Source organism: Lissotriton helveticus, chromosome 6 (genome assembly GCF_964261635.1).
Source record: "Lissotriton helveticus chromosome 6, aLisHel1.1, whole genome shotgun sequence".
Taxonomy (NCBI): Eukaryota; Metazoa; Chordata; class Amphibia; order Caudata; family Salamandridae; genus Lissotriton; species Lissotriton helveticus.
Genome location: NC_136067.1, coordinates 233248814 through 233275046, shown reverse-complemented (window position 1 = coordinate 233275046; position 26233 = coordinate 233248814). Strand labels below are relative to the sequence as shown.

General features: G+C 40.5%; 1 protein-coding gene across 1 annotated transcript in view; it reads left to right on the top strand.

The window, feature by feature from the left end:
• LOC144762238 (adhesion G protein-coupled receptor F5-like) overlaps window positions 1–26233 on the top strand; it is a 626316-nt gene that overhangs the window by 461232 nt on the left and 138851 nt on the right. Inside the window, exon 9 of the mRNA XM_078647382.1 lies at window positions 19500–19643. Coding sequence (XP_078503508.1) covers window positions 19500–19643 — 144 coding nt within the window. The remainder of the gene's footprint in view (window positions 1–19499; window positions 19644–26233) is intronic.

Genomic DNA, 26233 nt, shown 5'->3' with positions numbered 1-26233 from the left:
TCACTGTGTTTACAGTCTCTTGGTTGTGGGTTCTCTAGCTTAGGTGAGACTATGTTCCTTATGTCTATATTTATGTTCTCCCTTTGTTAAATTGTCAGACCTATAATAAAATTGTATGTGCGTGATCTAAGAATGTTTTTTACTGGTGCCTCTCTACCACAACGTTAAACACAGGAGGGCTTAGCAATAGACCCTACCTTTGCTACCAGTACCAATAGGGCAGTGCAGCAAGGGCAGTGACAGCTGTGCCCTATAATTCTCCACAGCTTCATCTGTGTTGCGTTCTGTCCAGAAAAGCAGTGCCATGGAGGCTGAAGACAACAGCTTTAAGTCAGCCTAGACCTCCTGCTGCAAGTATCACTGACTGTCCCTTTTTTATAGCCAAGGTGCAACCGTTTACATTAAGAAATTGTATTTTGTATTGTTTCACTTTAGCAGCTTAGATTATATCACAGCACTGATTGGTTTTTATTAGAAGTAGTGAATCACACTCTTTATGCTGTCACAATTTTATTTATTATGCATGAGGTAAGTCAGTTCTCTTGTTTCGCCAGAAAAAGCTTTCATTTTTGTAAACAAAGCAACATTATGGTCCATTATTCTATACACAAGACAGATTCTTGAACAGTGTGCGCCCAGAACTGAATTGTTTCAGGGTGCTCTCAAATGCGATGATCACAGAAAAGGATGCCTAGTGACATTTTTGTATTGCTGTGGGTGACACTATTTAGTCAAGCTTGGTATCACATTCCTTTCCCCTCCTTTCCTGATGACAATTGTATTGATTTGAGGCAAGTCAGTTGTCCTGTTCCTTCTATACAAGGCCTTTATTGCTGTTATAGATGGAGCAACAGTATGTTCTATGAAACTATATACAATAGAGGTTGATCTACAGTGCATTTCCTGAATTGATTTATGTCAAGATGCTCATAAATGTAATGATCTTGGAAAAAGTTTCAGGTGGAAGACAAGTAATTTGCCAGAGTACATAGTTTGGTCCAGCTGGAATACTGTTACTTAAACTAATGTCTAAAGGTCAGGGATCTGAAACTAGTTTTTGCCTGGGTCCAACAAAAACTTCTGGCTGGGCTAGGCATGTTAAGGATTAACAGTATTGGTGAACAATAAGAAGTAATCCATTGCAGTAGTCTAGTTTTGCCATTGCAAGTGATGTGACAATTGTTTTCTGAAGGTACGCTGGTATGTGTGGTAGTATCTTTTTTATTCCCCTGAGCGTGAGAAAAGCAGAGGAGGTTATCGCATTAATTTGGTCCGCGTAGCTCAGTTTGTCATCAATTCATTTTCCAAGTTTTAGGGTTTTCTTACAGGTGCCGGTAAAGGGCCCATTTCCTTCTTTCCTGAGTTTAGTTTTAAACAATTCATGTGCATCTAAATGTTAACTACCTGCATGCAGTCACAGAATCTGTATCCTGTGCCTTTATCATCATTGGCCAGAGAGACCACAATTATGATGGCGTCTGAGTAAGAGGTCAGGGAAAAGCCAAAGGATTTTATTATGCCAGCCAGGGGGGTGACATGGACATTAAAAAGTGTCGGAGTAAGCGAGGACTCCTGAGGGACCGCACAAGGGAGAGCGAAAGGCTGTGAAGTGAATTTACCCAGCTGAACCGACTGCTCTCGACCAAAGAGGGAGGATGACAGTAGATCCCAGGCTGAACCAGTGGTCTCGATCTTTGCTAGTCGATCCAGCAGCAGCCCATGATTGACAGTGTTAAAGGCTGCTAAGAGATCAAGCAGGAAGAGGTCTGTCCCCCACCCTGATCTAGCACCTGCCTGATCTCCTCATAGCCTTGATCAGTGCAGTTTCCGTGCTATGGCGGCTGTGGAAGCCAAATTGAGTTGCACCCAAAATATTGTTTGATTGATTGTGCTCAACTAGTTGGGTGTCATGATTTTTTCTGTGTTCCTCGCTGACAAAGTAAACAGGAAATGGTGACGTAGCTGGTTCCCGGCATCCAAGGCAGCTTTTTGTAGGAGCTGAAGATCAGGGGCTTTCTTCCAAATTGGTGGAAATAGACTAGACTTAAGCATGAGATGAAAATAGTTGTGAGCTTAGAGGTGATAGTCTCTGCTGCTAGCTTAGCCGAGGGCAAAGATCCTGGGGCAGCCTGAGGATGTGGATCAGGATTGGTGACTTCCTCTAAGGAGGATGTGGCAAACTCATTAAGCATTATCTGCTCCTAAAATAAGGTGGCAGAGGACCTTTCGCTAAAAGTAGGGGAGGCAAAAAGGTGAACATACTATGCACTGCTTCCACTTTTTGTAGAAAAATGTTGACCAGGGTGTTACAGAAAGTTTGGCAAAAAGGGTAGTGTATTTTTCAGTGTCCGTAGTTAACTAAATGACCATTTGGAACAATTATTTAATTGAGTTTTTAGCTTCTTCTATCAGTCTGATGAAATAAGAAGCCTTTTCCTTTGTAATTAGAATCTTGTAAGCGGCTAAACACAGCATGTATTTGGCTTTCTCCACCTCATTATAATCGGTCCTCCATTTCTTCTCCTGTCTTCTACAGCTTTGCTAATGCGCCTTTGATCAGCAGTGAACCCAGTGGCTGAGGTGTTGTTACATTTAATTGTAACCATTTTGGTTTTAGCCAGAAGGCTGGCAGCGTTGTTGAACCATTGAGTGTATTGAAAGACAGCTGCGTCCATGTTGTCTGAGAGTGCAAGTGATGAGTCATTTAGTGTTTTAAAGAAGAGATCCGGTTGGATATTGTACCTGCCCCGAGAGGTGGAGATAGTTAGTTGAGCGTTGATACTGGTACTGGGATGACAGACATTTAGGTCAAAGAGGACAGCACTGTGGTCTGACCAGACTAAAGGAAGAGTACTGGTTTTGCCTTGTGACGTGTTGTTGGTAAAGATCCCATCTATTGTGTATCCTGCCTGGTGTGTGGAACCTGCTATGATTTGAGACAGGCCTAGCCCGGACAGGGTCTGAAGAAGAGCTGACAGGTGGGTGTGTTGGTGTGCCTCTAGGTGAAAGTTTAAGTCACCTAAGACCTTTTAATCGGTGGACAGGATATATCCCTCAAGGAAACTGCCAATCTCCTGAGAAAAATCTTGTCTGGGATTAAGTGGGCGATATATGACCATGCCTTTGAAAGTCTGAGTTTTGGTTATTTCAATACTGAAGGAAACCACTTCACAATGCTGTGAGGGGACAGAATTGCAACAGAACACTAGCAGCCAGATTCATCAAACCAAAATCGGCTCGCAAAGGGCCAGATTCTGAGAATCTGGCCCTTTGCGAGGGCTATTTTGGCATTTGGGATGCATCATCCCACATGCAAAAATCGCTAATTAAGAATTCGCTAAATTGCGATTCTTTGCAATTAAGGAATCTCAAATTGAAATTCCTTAAATGCAATGCATGAAAGTGAAAAAAATAGCGAATTCGCTGTTAGGGCACGCAAATTACCATGAAGTTCATCTTCGTGGTAATTTGCAAAAACTTTGATAAATACACTAAAGTGCATTTTTCAAAGTTTCATGTTGCGCACACACATGCCCCGAGGGCATGTGTGTGCGCAACATATGTGCACACATCAATTTCAGGGGTGCAACAGGGTGTCCTTTGGACACCCATGCACCCTTGAAATCGCAATCTCAATTTGCGAATCGCTAATTGAGATTAGCAAATTGAGATTGTCTTCCCATTCATGCCTATGGCCTCTAGGCCCATAGGAATGAATGGGGAGATATTCCTTAATTGCGACTCGCAAATTGCGAGTCGCAATTAAGGAATTATTAGAAAATCGCAATTTTTTTAGTGATTTCTTGATGAATAGCATTTTGCTATTCCTTAATAGCGATTCAGTATTTTTCGCTATTAAGGATTAGCAAAATGTGTTCTTGATGAATCTGGGGGTAGGTTCGCTCTATAAGCAATCACTGTGCTTCCTCCACGCTTAAGTGGCCTATCTTGTCCAACAATGGCAAATCCTGTGTTTGTAAGGCTGCCAGCAGGTCCGGATTACAGGATGGATTGGCCTATGTTTCCATAACGAAAGCCAGGGCCAGATTGTAGGTGTCAATAAACAGGAGAAATCAGAGCTGTATTCAACGAGGGATCTAGCGTTGGTTGAAATGCAGAGCAACATGTTTTTACGCAAGATAGCTTTGGTGTGGTGGCTGAAAGGGTGTAAGGGCACTGCAAAGGTAGAAGTTTGTACTGTTAAAGCCTGGGGCACAGCCGGAGGTACAAGAGCTCCACAACGTTGACAGGTGTTCAATGCATTGTCAATAGTGAGACAGCAGTCAGGTTTATGGCAGCCAGTGTTCTTACCTGAGTCAAACGAGAGCAGCTCATCCTGTGTGTAAGATTGAAGCTATAAATCGGTCCAAAATAGCCGATATGGCAGGCACGAGGTGCAGGCTGGACGTGGACGGGCACAGAAGGGCTTGCCTTTGGCGCACCTTTGGTACTCCCTCTACACGCGTCCACTCCATGCATGCAATTTTTTTTATGTTTGAAGAGCTTTATTAATATAATCAAAGGTAACAACTGACAAAAGGAAGGGAGATACAAAATATATGGGAAAGTAAAAAGCATTATATTCCTAATGTCAAAATTAGAGCACAAGAAAGCATTTTATGTAATTTTAAAGGGAAAGATTGGGGGAAGAAAGAGAGAAAGGAGGAGAAAGCAAAGTGGAGAAAGAAAGAAAAAGAAAATCAGAGGCAATAAAAGAGGTAAAGGGAATAAAGGCAATCTGCAAAAACTGTATGTTATCTCAATAAACATTGGAAGAAACCAAGAGAGATAATAAACATCAGCAAAAGATAAATACAATGAGATATAAGTACAACAGAGAGTATATGCTTTAAGGGGGTTTAAAATTCTCAGAATTGATTAGTAACGGTTTCATTTTTGTAGCTAAACGATCTAAATAAACAGTAAATGCAATTGTTAGTCCTTGTAAAAGCCCACCAGGCAGGGGGGGAGGGGTGGAGGTGTGTGTGGCTTGTACAATCAGCAGGGCGTCAAGCAAATAAATTGAGTGGGCAATGTAAACTGGAACCAGGGCCAGCATCCCTTGAATTGAGTGTTAGGCTCGCCAGCAGACTGAAAGCTACTGGTGAATTAAAACCAAAATAAATAAATAAGAATAGTGAGAAAGCACAGAACATAAAATGATGCGTTTCATCCTTCCAATATAGCCTCATGCAAGGACTGGAGCCAGGCACCTCCCAGAATATGGCAGCCCAGCTGCCTACAAGCAAATAAACTGTGGGTGTTACTCCAAAGCTTCAAAGCTGTGCAGACATGCGTTGAAGTCCTTGGAATAGCCCACCATGCCAGGGGGCATGGCAGGGGGTGTGGAGGGTGCTATTGGCAGAGCATCAAGCAAAATAATCGAGTGGGCAACGTAAAATGGAACCAGGGTCCAGCATCCTTTGAATTCAGTTGCAGGCTCTCCTGCAGACTGAAAGCTACCAGTAAATTAAAACCAAATTAAAAGAACAGTGGGAAAGCACAAAACATAAAATGACTAAAACGAAGGATTTCACCCCTCCAATATGTCCCCATGCAAGGATGGGAGCAAGGCAACTCCCAGAATATGACAGCCCAGTTGCCTATAAGGAAATAAACTATGGGTTCTTCTCCGATGCTTCAATGTGTGCCAGTCAAACCATGTTTAGGGGTGTGAGCATGAGCACTTTAGCACTGGTTAGCAGGGCTAAAGTGTATAGAGTCCTAAGGCTAACAAAAACTGATGTAAGCAAACATTGGAGGTAAATGGACAAAAACTTTGGGTGTGACCCTCAAGAGGGGACCAAACCTTCATAAAGGACTACACGTGGACAGTTTAGGCATGCGTGGCATGCCAGTTATAGACAGATATCTGCAGTGAATGCTGCAGGAATGTATAGGTGGATGAATGAATAAATATGTGAATTCTGATACAACTAGCACTTCAATGACATTCTGTGTTGTCATCCTGAAAGTTCTTCTGCTGTAACTCAGAGGCTTTCGTTTTGAGCTGATACTTTATTTGTACACATATCGAGAAGTTACTGAGTAGGTTATTGATATTTGAAGCTGCCCAGCCTCAGCATAATTAACTATGATGTAGAGAGGCAAATAGTTGCCACCCTCTTCAAAAAGGTTTGGAATGCTCACGCACCAGGCTCGGTGCCATCACAGCCTTGGTACTTTATCTAATAAAATAGTTGAGGGCCTCAGTGGTGAAGTTGATCCCCTGACCATCAATAATTATAATATTCTGGACTTGGTTTAGGGTCTCGTGTGCTGTTTAGGAGATCAATGAAAATTCACACCAATATTATTGATCTAATCACTCTGATTGGGTCTGCAAGCCGAAATATTATCTAAAGAAAGAGCTCCATAATGATCATCTGCGCTGACTCCTGTGTCCTGTGTTCAACCTGTAATTTCTAATAGTTTAAATCATCCTGCTGAGCACCACAGGGCCAACTTTATACCAGGAGACAATAAACTGTTGGACTAAAAGCCTGAATAGAGTTCAGTCTTCTCCCATTATTCATTAGTTCATCAGCCCAAAATCCAACTTTGCGCAGGAAAATGAAGCAAAGAAAAGTAAAAAGGAGAGCAGGTTAAAGAGGTAGAGTGCACATGGGTTTAGCAGGATCAAGGCTGTAGCTATCAATAATGCAACAGTTGCAGTGCCAGCAGGACTCAGGGGTCTGAAGGTGCCACTGCACCTCAGTTATAGCTAATGTATACTACAAATTTAGGGAGTGGGGCATTTCCCTTTATTGTGTTAGGGCCATGGCACTCTTGCATGCCACTGATCAAGAAGACAAACTAGGCCAAAAGAGGATAGTAGACAAAGAACGTGCTACTGATCTAGAAAACAAACTACAGCCAAAAAGGAGCAGTAGGACCATGGCACCCTTACATGCCAGAGATCAAGCAGACAAAGTAGGGCCAAAGAGGAAAGTAGACAAAGAACAGAAAGACATGCCCTTGCATGCCACTGATTAAGAAGTGAAACTAGACCATAAGAGGAAAGCAGACAAAAGAACAGAAAGAAGGTGACAGGGCAAAGAAGCAGGAGCGAATATACCTGACTAGGGGAAGGCTCAATATGCTGGAAGAGGAAGGCAGACAAAACATGAGTCACATGTGAACAGAGAGAGGGCTGCAAGTAACAGAAGAAGAAACATAGGAAGACCCATCATCTAATATGACTCAAAAAAGGCAAAACATAGAAACCTTTCAAATGAACGTAAACAACTCTAGGGTTTGGAAATCCAATCAACATTCAAAATCAGAGGTAAGGGTGTTCAATAGAAATGCCTCTGATATTTTAGGTCATTGAAGAGAATGCGCTCAAAATTGCGGTAGTCCTCCAAATTTCTAATCAAAACTTATTAAGGAATTTTGACATAAAAAAAGTTATTTTTGTTACACAAATAGGAACACAGAACATACCGCACATTTATTAGAAACCCAGAAAGTCCCACATGTTCAGTACATGTAGATCTAGGCCTCATAAGCAGTGCTACTTCGAGAGTGTCTTTTACAGGGAATATCGATCCCCGACGTCTGCAATAATAAGGTCTTCTGTCAGTTGCTGAGCTTACTTCTACAAGACAACGATATAGATCACTAGGCAGCTTTCTCGTTAAATTGAAACATGCCCCTAAAACCTCAAAAGGGGTAATCTGCGAGAGACAATTTTTCGAGGTGCGTCCCTACATGTTAGAATATACTGCTGGTGTTCTTTTTAAAGCATATGGGATGTGGTTTTGATAACATACAAGTATCCAATGTCATGTTTATTTGATCATCTTGTGTAGTTGAACATGTGTACCTAAATTTACCTCTCAACAATGTAGAAATGTACCTTAATGTTCACAAAGAAAATACATGGCAGTATAATGGTTAGAGAAAATGTGCCTTTTCATTAAACTTGCAAAAAGAGAAAAATGCTTCTTATTTCTGCAGAAAGCTCGATTTCTATTGTTCTTTCACTGCTGGGCCTCAATATCTCTCTTTATTCTTTCTTATCCCTTTAATAAAATAAAAGATTTTTGTAAATGCTGATTCAACATTATAATTGAACTGCAGAACTTGACATCTTCGTAAAATTGTCTGTTTTCTGCAAAATGTATTTATTTACTCACACCATATAACTTCATTGTATTTTAGAAAGTTTCCTTGGCCGCATGCTTATAAGCAACATGTATATTGAAGAAAGAAAATGCTAGCTATAGATTTGAATTTCATGATCTAACCAGGGCTTTCTAGATGTAATGTTTCATTTCATAGAGCAATCCATTGTTACACAATGGGACACTGAACAGCTAACAGAGTAGGTTTGCAAAGGTTCTCATGAGAGCCTTCCTAGCTGTATGTTTTTTAATGCTCCTCGGCCACATTCAAACAACATCATGTCAACATGGACGTTTACTGTGGGAATTGAGAGAGAAAACGACGGACCATTGGAAGATCCTTTCCTATTTGCTTCTAATAACATTCAGAGTTTGCTGCATGTTTTTTACTTTGCTATATAGTCTGGGTTCCTAGCTAGAGAGATGCATTCTATGCACTCCTACCCTGACATGTCACTTTGTTGTGCTAGTCCAAATTACTGTAAGCTACTACTAACAGTGATTTGCTTATTTTCCTTACCCTTTTTGAGGAGACTTTCAATCTTTATGCTCCACCATAGCTACTTCTGTGATTAATTTCCTTTTAACTGGATTCCCAGCTGCTACTGCAACTGCTGGGGAACTCAGCTCAGTATACAGAACTGCTCTTAATGAGGAGTTTGCTTGCTTCCAATTATTAGCTTGATGCCCCGAATCCTTGCTCCTTTCCAAAAGGAACTCTTTATGGGTTTCATGATAGGTTAGGTTAGATCTTTTTAAATTCAGATAGGGACTATTTCCTTTATGGAACTCACGGTTATTTTGTGTGCTGTTTCTGGCCACGTTTTTTCATGATATGTCTGTAAACAGACTTATCTGACTAACTTGAATAAAAGACAAAAATACAGACTGATTTCTTAATAGGAAAATACATTTTTTAAACCTTCATCATCCCTTTCATAATTGACAGAACATTAAATGCTGTAAGTTGATAATGTTTTAGAAATGTTTTTGGTTAGTGCTCCAATCTTAATCAGTGGGAAAGATTTTTTGACCTGAGCAAGGAATTAGCATGGAAATTGGAGGTTCACTTAGTAAGTTGGAAGGTGGAGCTGTTTATACATTTTTTATGGGAGTTTTCCGTACTTGCAATCTCTACAGTAAACTCCTTTTTATAATGGTAATGAAAATAGCTGGTAGCTTAGGCCATGTACTGATTGATCCATGTCACGGAAAGCCCAAAACAAAGGGAGTTTGGGGAACTTAGGGGCATTGGTGAAGGATCCAGCATCTGTGACTTCCAGAGTCAAAAAAATGTGTTTCAATCCCCGGAAAATATTTTAGTTTGTTGCATTGACATCAAATTAAAATGAAAATAAGATGGTGTGGTGTACCAATGGACTTTGGGGAAGGAGCTGACTCCTTTTGACCACTTCTTCCCATAGCTTGTGGCTGCATGTGTAGCCAACCAGTATGACCTCAGCCCCCAGAAACAATGGAGTTTTTCACATTCAAGTTTTAAGTTTATTTGTATTTGTTTGATTAATTAAAATCTTACAAAAAAGTAGCTAAAACTTCACCAATTTTTAAAATTATAAAACAATCAGTTTTTTCAATTAATTTCCAAGGAATTAAATATATATCATACACATTTAATTATGTAATAAGTCGGTCCTTTAAGATCGTTTCTAAAACTGTTTTATAAAATCCATATTCACATAGACTGTTGTTTGGTCAAACGGAAGCCTCTAGTTTTTTCTGTACAGCACAAAGTAATTTGACAAGTGCAGAACTCATTGGCAGATCTTCTGGATTTAGACTTGCTATCAATGCCTGTCTACATGTCCATACACCACGCATGTTAAACATTCTTTTAAGCAGAGTTATCCTTTCGATTTCCAGTTCCGGACAAAGACACAATAGATGTAAAATGTTTTCTTCTCCTAGTTTACAAAGCCTGCATAAGTTATTTTCTTGTAATCTTTTCCATGGAGCTAAGTGACATGTGCCTGGAAAGGAGCCAAATCTAGCATTAATAAAAATGTGTTTATTTTTCTTAGACCATGGTGTTTCCAGGTAAGTTTGAACCTTTTTATTCTTAAATCCAGAGACTATTGACCATGCATGGCTGCGTTTAACCAAAATATATTTATCCTTAATCAGTGAGAGGTAGTTAGTGAGTTTTTTTATTGTTTTTTTAAAGCTCTCTGACGTAATTGTGGGTTTCCAGATAGGTGTCATACCAAATTCTTCAATTGCGCTATTTAGGTAGGAGCTGACAATTGTATTCGTTTTATTATTTACTTCTTGCCACAATAAAGGGACATTTCATTATCCTGATCGTTTTTTATTCTGGTACATACTTTTAGTATGTGCCCTTTCCTTGCGTAGTATTGATTGTTTAGCCCAAACTCCAATCTCACCTGGGCTTCTGAGGCATTCTTCGGGAGAGAGAATAAAGATCTATACATTTTGGCCACGGCGATAATAATAATCTCAGCATCTTTACCATTGAGTGCCTCACTACCGTAAGTTAAGGTAGGCAATAATTTTGCAGCAATTATTTTTAATAAAGGGTGATAAGACAAATCTCCTGTCGATTTCTGAATTATTTTAAATGCACCTACAAAGGAGTTTGCTTTCTTTGTATTATCTGTTTTTTGTGTCTGAAAGTTGCCGTTGTCATTAAAAGTAACTCCCAAGTTTTTATATTCAGTTACTTGCTCCAATGTTTTGCCGTCCAAAAACCATTTATGTTTGAATTTAAGATGCACATTTTTTTAAATGACCATTACCTTGGTCTTAGCTTCATTTATTTGCATGCCATTTTCCTGTGAATACCTAAAAACTCCATCAATTAATCGTTGCATGCCAACTTTAGTTTGACTTAAAAGTACAACGTCACTTGCATATAATAGGTTAGATACTAGTTTGTGAGCTAACCTTGGAGGGTGTGCATTCATTTCGTTTAGCTCTGTAGAAAGATCAGCTAAAAATAAATTAAAAAGTAAGGGGGCCAGAACGCACACTTGTTTCAAACCACTTGATGTTGGGATTATATTGGTTAATGTTTTTCCCTCACCTAACCTCACCCTTACCCAAGTTTCCGAGTACAGGAGCTGGATCATCTTTAACAGGTTATGCGGAATTCCTTGGTTGTTAAGTTTTTCCCATAAAAGTTCTCTGTCGACACAGTCAAACGTAGACTTAAAGTCTACGAAACGCAAGTATAGTAGTTCTTTAATTGTAATTGCTTTGTCTGTTAGTATTGATAGTATTAGGATGTTTGTGGATGTACCAAGGCCTTTGATAAAGCCTGTTTGGTTCGAGGGCAGTACCTGTTTCTCCTTTGCCCAGTCCGTTAAATTCTTCAGTAGGATTCCAGCAAACAACTTTGCGTCCGTATCCTGCATTGTAATTAGGCGCTGTTTTCCAGTAGTTGCCAATTTCCTTTCTTCAGCATAGGTGTTATCAGCGATCCTTTCCATGATTTAGGGATTTGGCCACTTTCAACGACTTCTCTAAAAACAACTGTAAGATAAGTAGACCAGAAATCAGGTGCTTCCTTGTATAATGCAAATGGGATGCCATTTGGGCCAGGGACCCCATCCCTTTGTCTCTTAATTAGTCCGGCCACTTGAGTTTTGGATATTAAGATTTCACAATCGCCTTCTTGGTCAGCTTTTGTATACTTCGGATTGTTACCCGATTGTTTGTGTGCTTTGGGTTCCGAATTTAGATGATTTTTAAGGAACATCAACCATTCTTCTTCCGATAAGCTAGATCCTATAGAAGCTTTATTTGGTCTAGCTAGGCCATTAATTAGTCTCCAGAACTCCCGAGAGTTTGTTAAAGTGCTTGCATGGAAGATTTTTGTCGAGAGCTCTTGTTTGGCTTTACTTTTTTCATTCCAAATTAATTTCCTTAAAGCGCAATTTGTATTTTTTAATGATGCCAATATTTCCTCGTTGAGTGGGGACTTGGTTAGCTATTTCCTAAGCCTGTTTCTCATACTTCTAGTTTTCCTTATAGCATATGGAAGAAAGATGTTAGTTTCTCTGGATGCCTTGTATTTCTTCTTTTTCCTTTGTTCACCTATTATTTTTGTATTGTAGGTCACTACTTTCTGTGTAAATTCAACCCACTGGTCGAGGGCAGTAAACTTTATTTGTTTATCAAAGCATTCTTTAACTAGATTTTTTGTCATTGCTGTAATCTCTTCCGTATTTACGGGCTTCCATGTAAGTTTCTTACAGTTGATGGTGCCAGTCTCACCTTGAACTGTCAAGTACTTTTCAGATTTTGGGCAGAATAGCTTTATCCCAATAATTTGCTGACTGTGATCACTGTTCAAAACGTTTTCCAGACAGTAGGATGTCACTCTGTTGAAAGTACACAATGATGTAAGTGTGTAATCAATACGTGAGTTACCATTGGTTGAATAAAAAGAACAAGCCGGTGGACAGTCCGTTGTGAATCTATCATTTAATATCCTGAGACCTAGTGCTTCCATGTCCTTTACCAAGTTTCTCCCTATTCTATCTTGTTTATTAAGTTTTCTAGGTTCCATTATTGGATCTGGAATTTCCCATTGTTGATTTTGAGATTGGACAAAGTCATCCCGTACAAAGGATGTCAACAAGTTTAAATTAAAGTCACCTGTTACGATGTAGTCCGCTAACGGCTCTTCCAAAATTAGCTCAAGAAGCAAATTATTTATGGCAGTAGTCATCTCGTTCTTTGAATTCTGTTTCAGAGGTATGTATATATTGACTAAAATTAAAATTTTATATGGCCCACTTCTGAGCATTTTATATCGTAATTTTACTACGAGTAGATTTGGATTGTTCGTCTGTAATTGCTCATGTTTCACGTCTAATACCAACGGAACATATATTGCTAGACCTCCGCAGGGGCGGACAAATTTGTTGTATTTGATTGCTGGTACAAAATATCCCTTGTAGTTTTTTTAACATAGGTGGGTCAATTGCCCATGTTTCCTGCAGGAATATTAGTTGGTTTTGATCCGTGTGGTCTTCTATTTGGGCATCACTTAACTTGCTACAAATCCCCTTAATGTTCCATGAGCATATCTTTGTTATAAAGGTGGCAGTACTCTGCTCTTGTAGTAGTACTTGTGAGGAGTGTTGTCAATTTTCCTTATTACCATGCAATGCTGCCATAATCCATTTTTCGTTTACCTCATTGCTGTCTCCTTTTTTTAGGTTATTGGGACTTTTTTTATCTTCAATGATTGTTTTGCCAAGAGGGTTTTTAGGATAGAAAGATTCTTTTGTTTGAATTTCTGTGTGTAGAAGTAGAGTTGGATAGACCTTTGGAAGTGGCTGGCTGCTCAGTATACCCCATTCAAGAAAGGTACCATGCTCTTTCAGGATTAAGTCCGCCAATGGTCCCGTGGCCACTGTTAGTAACGTTGATTGTAGGGTTCCTTTGGGGTTAGGCTGAAAGCCCACACATATAATGTCTTTTGAAGTTATAATTTCAAGCGTTGTTTTTGATTTCAACAATCGGAGGATATTTCCTCTGTTTAGGACATCATGTGGTCCTTTTGATTCGTAAAGTGGTTTAAGGACAAGTTGTGTGGACCTATTTTTTAGGTGACTGTTATCACCATTGGTGTCTCCATTTCTTCTGTATTCCGTATATATGTAAATGTATTTGAGCTTGTAAAGCGCACTGCTACCTGTCCATAGGTTTCCTGGTGCTGTATAACTCTGGGGAACCCGTCCTGGCTTTCCCTGTGGGATGGTCCCTGCTGGGAGTCCCCAAGGTGGAGCCAGGCATCCCCGGAATTGATGGGGCCGTTGTGGAGATTAGGCAAGCTAATGCCCAGAGTTGCCGAGTGGAACCCCTGATTAGAGTAAGCACCGAAGCGAGAATTATTGAGTCCGCTGACCCAAGTCCACGACCCTGCCGCGTCGGGAATTGAACCCTGGTCCCGGGCCGACTTCTGCTCCCGGGTCTGCCGCCTCTAACCAGTGAGCCACACTACTCCAAATGATCTGCCTGTTCTGACCTCTTCTTTCGATTACTAGGTTATTTTGGATTTTTGAATATATCAAATCATCTGTTGATTCTTTTTCATTCCAAGATTTTAACTTTATACTCTTAATCCCTGTTTCGTCCATTGCCACCAAATGGTCTTTTTGGTTACAATTCCTAAGGATGCCAAGCAAAGGTTTTTTATCTTGTTTTGTTGGCATCGATGGACTTACGTGATTTTGTCGGTCATTCTCGTTAGGTAATGTTGTTCCGGGTTCCGATATAGTCCCAGACACCTTTTCTTTGGTCATACATTTAGTTTGGTCACTTCGAATATCGGAATCGATAGGCTCTTTTATTATGCAACCGTTTCCATTATTTTTTGCTTTACTCCTTCTTTCTGAGCTTTGCTTTGTTTGGTTTCACGGGAATTTTCATTTAGTGTACTGATGTTAACTTGAACCATTTTTTGTTTACTACTGGAAGCTATTGGTTTTGAAAAGATCTCGTAGTATTTATCATCTCCTTCGCTAGTTTTTGAACCTTTTGTTTAGTTCTTCCCATTGGTGTTACCTTTTGTTTTATTCATTTCATTTGTGGTACCATCTCTTGATTTTATTTGTATATGTTTTTTTCCTACTTCATTCCTAATGGGCAATGAGTCAGACTTCGTGTCTATTGATGTTCCTCTTTCTTTGTTAAATGTGGCCATTTCAGTATAAAATTGTGAAGTGTTTTCCTTTATTGCCTTGTTTCTTGCTTTACGGAGCTTTTTTCTCTGTCTTTTCGTTGGTTCAAAGGCTAACATGTCCTCTTCCTTTACTCCTACTCTAATCGTTTCGTATTGTGAGCTCAACAGTATTCTGTCATCTTCAATGGTATTTATTTCTTGGTTTGTGTTCGGTTTTACGATCCCATTTGATGTGTTAACAGTACCCATTTTTAGTTGTTCTTGCTCTTGTTTTTCTACTGGTTTAATTTCACTAAGGTTAGTTTGTTGACCATCCTCCTTACTTGTGTCGTTTTTTCTTATGCAGACACTTTCTTTGACATCCTCCAAGATTGTCTTCATGACCTCCGGTATATATACCAGTTTATTGATTATTGGGGCACATGAGCACTCGATGTAACTTGGTGCTGTTGTGCTTTGTACTTTTGTTATTAGATTATTTAATTCAGCTAGTTTATTCTCAATTCCGGCAACTGCGTTGGCCATAAATCCCAGAATATCTATTTGAAAGTCCATTTTGTTTGATTGTGCTGTTAGTGCCTCAAGAGTTAATACTGAGGTTTGGTAGTGTATGTCCCATATAGTTCCTGCGTCCAGTTTTTCTTGTTCTTTTGTTTTTTTATTCCCATTTATTTCATTGAGATCCAACGTCTTATGGGTATCTTCCTGATTATTTTCGCTCTCTAGAAGTTCTTTGTCTTCGATTGGTGATACATATTTTGACACTTGGACCCTGATTTTATTATTAGGACTTTTAGATATAGTTGCAAAATCATCTGTAGATGCTATGAGATCATTACTTCCTATTGTGTCGTTAGTGTTAAGTGGTGTCTGTAATTGGTTAAAATTCGTCTGTTGTAATTGTTCTTTAGTTCCATGGCTTTGTACTGTGATGCTTTCTCTGCCAGCTTTTGTTTGCGAGGTTAGGCCATGTTCCAGTTTGAATAATCCAATGTTAGCTTGTTGTTTACCTCGTACATACTCAATTTTTTCCTTCTCGCAGATCTCTCAGTGCCCTGCTGGTGAAGCTTGTAGATAATCATCCGATATGTTATCCTGTTTTTGTCTAAAGACCACTTTAGCCTCTATTGGGATTGGCGCTCCTTCGTTAAATGTGTTCTTGATGGTATCAAGTTCATTGAGATCGTTTGGTCTTTCATCTGTGTATTCAATAAATATAGAGAATTGTCCTTCACTTTGCCCATTCCCAAAGGTTACTTGTTGGTTTAAAGTGCGGTCACTGACCCCAACTTCGTCAGATAGGTCCAAGTTCTCTTTCGATATATTTATTGGTTTGATTGGGGACTGTAATGTTTTTAGTTCTGGTTCTAATTGCATTGATATAAGTGCCATAGCTGGATCTTTCATAAAGTCAAATTTCTGCGGGATTTTAGTAGACCTTTCAAACATCCTCGTTATAGGTGAAATTAGCGTCTGAGTCGTCCCCCTCATATCTGCCTTAGCTCCAGATTTCTTTAGTGTCTTGGGAGCATGATTTTTCCAGGTGCGTTTCTTTGGACTACCCAATGATCTTTCTTTTCCTGATCGCATTTCTGATTGATACCTCACTTAGTTTTTCCTTTTTATAGGAGTTGTATTCTGCTATTGCTTTTTATTCAATGTGAATCGGTGAGTGCTGTGTTGTAGAGATGTTTTGCTGTGCTTACTGCGTGCGGACGGTGTACCCGTGAAGGATAGTACTAGTCTCCTGCTTCCTGCTCTCTTGCTTCCTGTTCTCGTACTCTCAGTCACCACAACCAGCGAATACCATGGCTGCTTCCCCTCTTACTAAACACTGGGTACTTCAAACCTGCCTCTTCAGCCTGGTTGTTTGAAAAAAACAGTGAGTCACGCATAGGCTCAGCGTCCCTCCGGGTCTCGCAATCCCGTATACCAACTACAGACCTCTCTACCTCCCCAGCCTGTCTGCTCACTGCCCGTGCACCCCGCCCTCAACCGCCAGAAACAAACCACCAAGCCTTAGGGGGATTAACTACCTCACAGCACAAGACAGCTTGGCGGAGCGACGTAATGGCAGTAGGCAAGTACTGACAGGCAACCAGGAGCAGCAGCCATCGGGGATAGGGAGTGGTACTAGCAGTAGGTTAGTCAGTAAGGCAGCAAATCAAGGCAGCAAATCAATAACCCAAAAGTGTGGAAAGTGTGGAAAGTGTGGAAAGTACGGAAAGTGCGGTTGCTCCGCATTCCCGCGTCTAAACTGGTCTCACAGCAACTTTCGGCTTCTCAGTAATGATGGCACATCTTCTTTGGGTGTGGTTATATAGGTGTTTTAGTTGTGGTGTGAAGTCTATTTATTTATTTATTTATTAGTTGGAGTTCATTAGAGTTCATTAGGGTTCCAGGTCTGGAGAACAAAACGACATCCCGACTCCAAAGCAGGGATTCAGGGATACAGCTGAATGGTGATTAAGACTCTTGTAGCAACACGCTACACGCTACAGGAACCGGGGCTCTCACGATACAGTACTTGCAGTAATCACAGTTCAAGCAGTCCCTGCAGTCCCTGCAGAGCACCCGTGCACCCGCACACGGTTTATGCAGTTTATTTTCTCCCTCGGTGCTCAGTGCAGTGCAGTGCTCAGCTCTGCCAGGATCACTGCTTCCACTGCTATCGGTATTGCAGCGGTATCGCAGTTTGTATGCTTGTCAGCTTTCCCCCTTGTCAGCTATCCCCCATAATTCCCGTAACGCCTCAGGGCCACCTCTCACCTCTTCTCTTCATCGGGCCCCTTCCGTACCGGCTCTACGCTTCCGCCGGTTCTGCCGCTCTGCTCCTGCTCAAAGCTCTCAAAGTTCTCACCCCAGCATCTGCTACTGCTAAAAATCAGATGCCGACCGCCGTAGCTTTTCCGCTCCTTGTGGCTCCTTATGGCTCCTTATGGTTACTCGCCTACACGGAGCCCATGGCGTGGTGTGGCAGTTCACTGTGGTGTTTCGGCGTTTTTGGCGTCTACGTTTCGCAGCTCTCGAGTTTCTCACATGCTCTTCTAAGATTACCCACATTTACTAATAAACAAGGTGGAATAAAAAGGTGTACTAAGAATAAGTAAGAATTCTGTTCCGATAATCAACTGGCCTTTCTGTAGAAAGCATTTTAAGATAGGCAGGGCTAAAATGTTCATTGCAAGGTCCTTGCCAGCCCAGGTGGGCCTTGCATTCATATACGATAACGGAAAATGGTACAATAAACCATATTTTTCATATCTCAGTGATAAAAGGGGATGATTCTGTTTTCAAATCCAGTTTTTTGGGTTAAATTACCTAAATGTATGAAAGATTATAGTTTAATCTGCCACTCAGGCCACTTTATAGATGGATTGTTCATGCGTACCCCAGTCACAGCCGCTCGTGCTGGGGTACACATGTGGTGGGGCACAGGAGGGGGAACACAAAAAAAGACAATTATGAACACATAAAATGGCACTTGCCTGCTCCGACGGCTGCCATCTTTCAGGTGATCCTCGGCTCCTTCCATGAGCTGATGCACACTGTGCAGAGTCCCTGCAGTAAAGCCCAGCGCTGCTCTCATGTTAGGAATACTGTTCAGCGCTGGGATTGGTCTGAGTGCCATGGTTTGGCGCTCAGAAAGATACTGGGAGCATGTCCACCAGCATGTCCACCCTCTTGTGCAACGCAACTTGGGTTGGAGAAAAGCTAAGTGCACATGATGATTTGGTCAGCTGTTTGGGGCCGGACAAACTGTCTTTCCCACTTAGCAGTTCCCACAACTCCCCACTCCTCCCTGGTGCTTTCTGAAGTGTCACATCACAAGGGATGTCTCCGCCCCTCCCTCGCTTGGCCTGCAGTCTTGCAAATTTGTATTATCATTTTATTAATGTCCCTTGCCTCTGTTGGCTTTTAGCGGGGGGCGACGCTCCTGCGGCATAACGAAGGAGCAGCCCCTGTTGTACCTTTGATAAATGGTCGGGGAAGTATATGGAGCAGTAAAAGAGGGGTTACGTGTGAAAGCCTATTGCAGAAGTGTGTAGGAATCCTCCACATACTGCGTCAACATACTAGTGTAATTTCTGCACTGCAGAAAGTTAACATCCACTCGGTTAGAAAAGAGCAATTTTATTTTCAATCATTTTCTTATTCGGCTCTAGAAAAACATAATCCTTGTCCACGACATCATTTACTACACACATTTTGTGAAATAATGGATTGAAGCACTTACCCCAATATTTACCCTGAAATCGCCCAGTATGTGATGGCCATCAGATTTACAACTTCCATCTTGTGATGTTTATCCCCTTGGAAATGAATCTTTTTACATTTACAACATAGGTATACTAAAATTATATAACAATTGTGGAACGACCACTGAAGCAAGCCATAGATGTTTTTCTTTCTTTTCATAGAATAAAGCTTGCTGTCTATTTTAATAGCATGTGTATTATACACAATTGTATTGTTTTCAGTAAACAATGTCTAGTGATTTGGGACTGTAGTGCTTCTAAAGACTCTCTGCTTAAGTCCTTCATGGGAAGGATATTTTAGTGTCAGTGCTCTTTTTCACAGCTGCAGTGACCAGATCATTATTTAAAGTTAGAAGGCCCAGTATGTAATTTATAAAAATATTTTTCAATAAAAAGCTGAAAGTTAAAAAAGTACAATATGTGTCTGTTTTTTTACAGTAAATGAATTTTCTTCAGAAACACAGTGTTTTGAAACTACGTACAATTATACAAGCTGTGACATGGACAGAACTGTAATTGATTGCATTGTGAATAATACTCTGAAATCCACCACAAAAAGTATGATTGTGAGACCTCTAAAAGGTAGGAAATTTTAAACTTGTAAATGCATTGGATGCAGATTGATATTATGATTATATGTTGATATATGTAGATGTTCTACAAGTTTGAGACTTTCGGTAATATTATATGCCAACTGACCATAAAGGCAAGTCAGGTACTGAGAAACAACTGCTTGAAGTGACCTCGATCCAGGTAAGGACTTAGTTATGGTTAAATACTTAAGCATTATTCAAGGGGAGAGCACTCCCGGGTACTTACTGACAAGTGTGGAATAAGAGAGCCTGAGGCAAAGCGCCGTGTCTTACTTCACCCCGGTCAATAATTACTTGGGAAAGCCCGCAAAAAGCCTCTTGGATAATATCACTATTGTAAATTAGACCTTTATTGTTTGACATGCAAGTAACACAATTGTTTGATAGATGGAGTGTTTTTCATATGTTATGCATATTTATAAAGCTTGCTAACCGCATGGGTATCCTTGAGATGAGCAGCTGTATGTTCCCAGACCTGCCTGTGCAGGTTAATTAATTGAAAAGCCAGTTCTTCAGCTTCTTGCAGAATTCAAGAAGAAAGGAGTACTCTCTGATGTATAGTGGGAGGCCATTCATGCTTTAAAAGCAATGTAGAACACTCATCCTCCTGATCTGGTTCTATGTATGCATGGGATGTGTGTGAGTAGAAGTCCTGGGGCATGGCAGTATCTGGTTAGTTGGTGAGAGGAATTGTTGTTCAGGTAGGTGGGTCTAAGTTGCGTACTGCCTTGAATGTGTATGTGTGTGAGGAGTTTGAAATGAGCATGTTTGTGTATTGTGAGCCAGCAGAGATCCCTGAGATGTGATGTGAATTCATAGTGTAATGTTGAGGATGAGTCTGGCTGCCAAGTTCTGGATGATTTGTAGTCTTCTAGAGATGTGTTTGGTTTTCCCAGGAAAAAGGGTCTTCCTGTAGTCCAACTTGCTGGCGACTAGATCTTTTACCAGTATTGCTTGGGAACCATTTGAAAATTTTCATCAGGATCTTTAGGGTGTGGCAGCGAATTGCAGCGATGGCATTAACTTGTACGGTCATGTCCATTTTGCCATTGATAATTATTCCAAGAATCCTGCCTTGAGTGTTTGGTGTGGTTGTGGGTCCGAGTGTGGCTGGCTACTAGTTGGGATCCCATGTTGAGATACCAAAGGTCACTACTTCAGTCTTGTAACTTTGGAGCTTGAGACAGTTAGCTTTAATCCAGTTAGTGACTTTGTCATCCAGTCAGTGGACTTGTTTCCTTTGTTGGGGGGGTCTTGTCCAACAGGCAGAGCATGAATTGTCAACATAGAAGAGGATGTTGATTTCTGTGCAGATTAGTTTGGCCAGAAGAATCAAGTATGCGTGGAAGAGGGTGGGTGATGAACCTTGAGGCACTTCACAGGTGAGCTTGCGGCTTTTGAGGAGTAAAGTTCCAGGCTGACAACTTGTGTCCTATCCATTAAGAAGGCGCAGATATAGCAAAAAGTAGTTTCATGGATGTCAATCTTGAGCAGATGCTTGATGAGGATGGGGTATGTGTCAGGCCCTTCAGAGATGTCTAGGAGAATGAGTGCTGCCATGTCTCTTTTGTTAAGGATCATGTGGATGTTGTCTGTGGTGGCAAAAAGTGCTGTCTCTGTACTGTAGTTAGCCCTGAATCTTGCTTGCGTGATGGCAAGTTTGCGAGACAGAGGTATGGGTGTGTTCAGTAACATGCTAGTTGATGCTAAGGTTGTTAAGGTTTTCTAGAAGGGCCATAGAGGTTGGATCAGTGTAGTCTTCTAGGTTAAAGTTAAGGTCTCTGAGGACCATGAAGGGGCATTGATAATGAGGGGTGCAATGAAGTTTGTAATGTCACTGGCGAAATTGGTGCAGGGTACTAGTGGTCTTTATACAAAGGTTCTAGGGAGAAGTTGGCTTTGACACATATCTTGAATGTGAGGTGTTCAATATCACTGGTGAGGGTGGCTATTTAGGCAATGGAGCTGATGGTATCTTTGAATATGATGGTGACTCCACCACCGGGCTTCTGTTGAAAGGTTCAGAGTATGGTTGTGCAGTATTTCCCATATTTCCATGGCATGTTTGGTGTTTTCATGGTACTACTGTGGTGGAAGGTTGCACAAATCATTTTGAGGGGGAACATTTAATAAACAAATAAATGAGTGCAAATATTTTATGCCAAAACCTAATGTAAATTAATTTTATTTATTTATTTCTAAATGTAGAACAAAATAGGAAACCACTACAGCACTTAATTTAAATGTAACATGTAATTATTTACCGTATATTAAACTAACAAAAATGTTTTCTTAAGATTTATCAAATTATAAATCCTGCCTAAAGGAAAAAGTTTCTATTTATTTATTATCTATTATATTTTTTTTAAAGTTAGTTATGGAATTCATTTATTTTTATTTTTTTACAAATTACAGTAACATTTATTTTCAAAAAAGAAAAGGTTTGCAAAATATTTTATTATGAAATAATGTTTCAATTGTTCTAAATATATATACATTTTTTAAATAAATTCAATGCTGATATATTTTAAACAATGAAATACCTTAATTTCATTTACATTACTTCCATTGAGGTTCTATTTTAAGTACATGTCTACATCACTTCCTATGGGAGGTTTTGCAGTATCAGTGGTTGGCCATGTATGGTGCTGGAGTTACCACTGTTCCTTTTGCCTGTAGTAAATGATCCTCATAAATTTGGCTCAGAGACATGAACGTCTACACCTTTGAGTGTATTTAAATGTTCACATGGTGAATAGCCAAAAGTAGTAATGTTAATCAAATGTGTAAGATTAAACTGATATGTCTATCTAACTCACAGGTGCAAGTTACCTTTGTAAATTGCGTTGTTTATTTTTCTATTTGCTTCTCCCACTATCGTTGGTGAGTGGTTGAATCTCTCTGCATGAATGTACACAGCCTTCTAAATAATTGTATTGAGGGTTAACTGTAGGGAAATGATAAAACAGAGTCAAAATATATATTTTTTTCCATAAAAATATTTATCTGTCTATGTGTTTTTAGCTTATACATTACTACATGCAAATGGCATTTGCTAGGGAAGAAGGTGTACAGACATGCTGACTGAACCTGTAAAGGAACTTCGCTCAAATAATACATGTCATGGGTAGATGTCAATTGGCTAAGAAACAATAAAAATGCAGAATTTTGGTCGTGACTCAATGCCTCATTTACAATTCTGTATAATACCCAGACTGATATGTCTAATCATAATGCTTACGACTGTTGATTAGGTAAAGGTCCTTGAAAATGTTTATAATCACTTGGCCAATTATTCAGTCTTGGTCATTATTATTGTACTACACATCAATTAAATATATTAAACATTTACGATGATGTTAGTGGTGTATCAAATGTAAACTGTACATATCCCTCTGATGTAGTCCGGTTGAATGGAGTTGGTGTAGTCATGAATATGGACTAAGGTGCTATGTTGTCCTTAATCTCAGATAACGACTATGAAAGTGATTTTAATGGGAAGGTTATACTACATACCCCTGATGTGACACCTTACAGCTATGAGGGAAAACCAATCGATTTGGTTCGATACTTTGAGGCAGATTTTGAATTCCAAGGAAATTATGTTTCTGGGCAGGTGTATGTCCCTGTCAAAGGTGATGCTATTTTTATTTGGCCGCACCAGAAACTCTTAGGGATTTTTCTGGATCCCAAATTAAATCCACAAATGCAGGTCAGGACAGTTGATACAAAAGCTACATGATTTTTCACAAGTATTCTCTGAAACGGTTGGGGTTGGATGTGTAAAAGGTTATATCCATCATATCAGGCTTAATGAGGGAGCCAAGCCTGTTGTGTGTAGGGTTAGAAATATCTCCTTGAACCTGTATGGGGCAGTAGAATCTGAACTTAACAGGCTTAAGAAGGAAGGCATAATTGAAGCAGTGGAGGCTTCACAATATGTGGCACCAGTAGTGGTAGCTGCCAAGACTTCTGGGGAGATTCATCTTTGTGTTGGCCTCAAGCATCTCAACAATGGAGGTAGTTTAAGACATATTTCCCCTACCGAACATAATGGAGATGGTGACCCTGATGGGCAACCAAGAGTTTTTCACTACACTTGACTTGATGTCTGCCTTTCACCAGGTCCGATTAAGTCAGAGGTCTTCAAACTTTTGGATGCAGAGACCCCCCGTCAACATTTTGAGGCGCAAGGACCCCCTCCTGACAAAAATTTCTAAACCTGTAGGCAGGGCTACTAGAATTATGAGGCAAGTGAGGACCAAATTACACGACAGACTTGACTAAATTGTGTGGGAAGAAAATGTAAGTGATGTTATGTGATGCCGCGTATTTTTGGATAGCATTGCTTCATTATTTTGACATTTTTTACACACAGAAACACTGAGGAAAGATTTCACCCCATCAGTACACGTTTATGACCAAAATACAGCAATTATCAAAAAGATTTCTAGTCAACCTTTTAGAAGGGCCTTTCACTCCGCAGGAATACGTGCTGCCACATCAGAAGCTTACCTGGCCCTGGCCAGGAGAGGAAGGGGTCCCTTAATAACCTGGCGGTTTTGTGCAGAGTTAAGCAGTTTACCCATGCAGCTTTCCTCTCCCCCTCCCTTCCATCCCTCTCTCCTCTCCTAACCCCGGATCCTTCTCTCACTTTGCAGGCCATTTTCTTTCACCCCTTTTTACAACATCTGAACTCTCCCCATTCAACCTCTCACTTTAACAATGCACCTCATCTCTCTATAGCACTTTCTGGCAAACATTTCATTTTTTTATAGCGCTACTCATAGTTTACTCACACTCAGTTCTGTGATCTGCATGGTACACGTTCTTTGTAGCAGGCACATTAACCCTCTGCGGGAAACAACCTTTACAACGCAACTTTTACAACGCACTACCATTATAACACAGTCATTACATCGCAACATCCCTTACATCGCATGCCATTACAACGCAACCATTACATCGCATGACACTACAACGCACACCATTACAACGCATGTCATTACAACACAGTCATTACAACGCATACCATTACAATGCTTAGTACCCTTACACTATCCAAAACGTACCCTACTGTTGCACCCACTGGAGTTAGAATAGTATTTTTTTCCCCTACACTATCCAACACTTACCCTACTGTTGCACCCCCTGGAGTTAGAATAGTAAATTTTATCCCTACACTATCCAACACTTACTGTACTTTTGCACCCCCTGGAGTTAGAATAGTAATTTTTACCCCCATACTATCCAATACTTACCATACATGCAATGTAATGGCATGCGTTGTAATGGTATGCGTTGTAAAGGTAGTATGTGTTGTAATGGAATGCGTTGTAAAGGTCGTTTTAGACAATTCGTTGTAATGGCATGCGTTGTAATGGAATCCGTTGTAAAAGTATGCGTTGTAAGCCATACAACCGGGTAAGAGGAGTGACTGCAGGGTGAGTGAGGTGGTGTATGAATTTGGGTGCGGATGCAAGTTCAGAATGGGACGAATGAATGTATGAATACTGATGGGCTTGTTTGAGTGAGTTGTTTATTGAGCAGTGAGGGGGTCAGGTGAGTGAAGTGTCACATGAGTGCAGGATGAGTAGTGTACTCGTGTGACTGCAGGGTGAGGTTAAGGGTGAACAGCGCAAGTGCATTGTGAGTGCAGAGTGATCACTGTGAGTGCAGGGTGAGCAGGTGAATGGTGTGAATGCATGGTAATCAGTGTGAGTGCATTGTGATTACTGTGAGTGCAGGGTGAATGGTGTGAGTGCATGGTGATCATTGTGAGTGCAGGGTGAGCGTGAAAGGGAAGGGCGAGAATGAGGAGCGAGTTGTCTGAATGCAGGATGCATTTCCATACACTTGAAGTAACTCAGCATGTTCTTGACAGCAGCGTAGGGTTTAAGATCTAAGTTAAACTACTGCGGCATTAATCGGGGATCGAGGGTGGAGGAAATAAATAATGTGCTGATCCTGCAACAACCGTACAGTCCTATGGTTAGGGTTGCACGCAGATTATTTTGATGGCCCAATCGGTATAAAAATAAGCAGACACCTAAAACTGTATTTTAAGCACTTATCTGTGCATACTTCGAACAACAAATATAAATGAAAAGCACTTTTAATTGTGTTCTAGGGCTGCCTCAATGATCACTGACCGACAAAGAGAAAAAAAAGACAGAAAAGTCACATAACTAATGCATAGATACTTTTGTATTTAAAAGTCTATTTAGTGTCAAGGAGAGGTCTTTGCAGGCTCTTTAAACAAAACAGGCAGGCATATTTCTTTTGGCAACCCTACTTTATATTCCTTTTCATTAAATGCATTCTCACACTACAGCAGTAATTGCAAAGTACAAATGTAAGGAACAGGCCCAGTGGGGGCCCAGGGGGTACTGAAACCAGGAAAAAAACTAAAGCTCTGTAATCAGTTTACAAAGGCATGTAAATATGCAAATGGTCTTTAAAGACCTGTGAAAAAGTCGGTGTGCTGGAGATGACTCCAGACACTGCCCAGCGAGCCTAAAGCAGGTCAAGTTACACTGCACCAGCATCCAGGCTGAGAGACACCATGAGGGAGGAGGG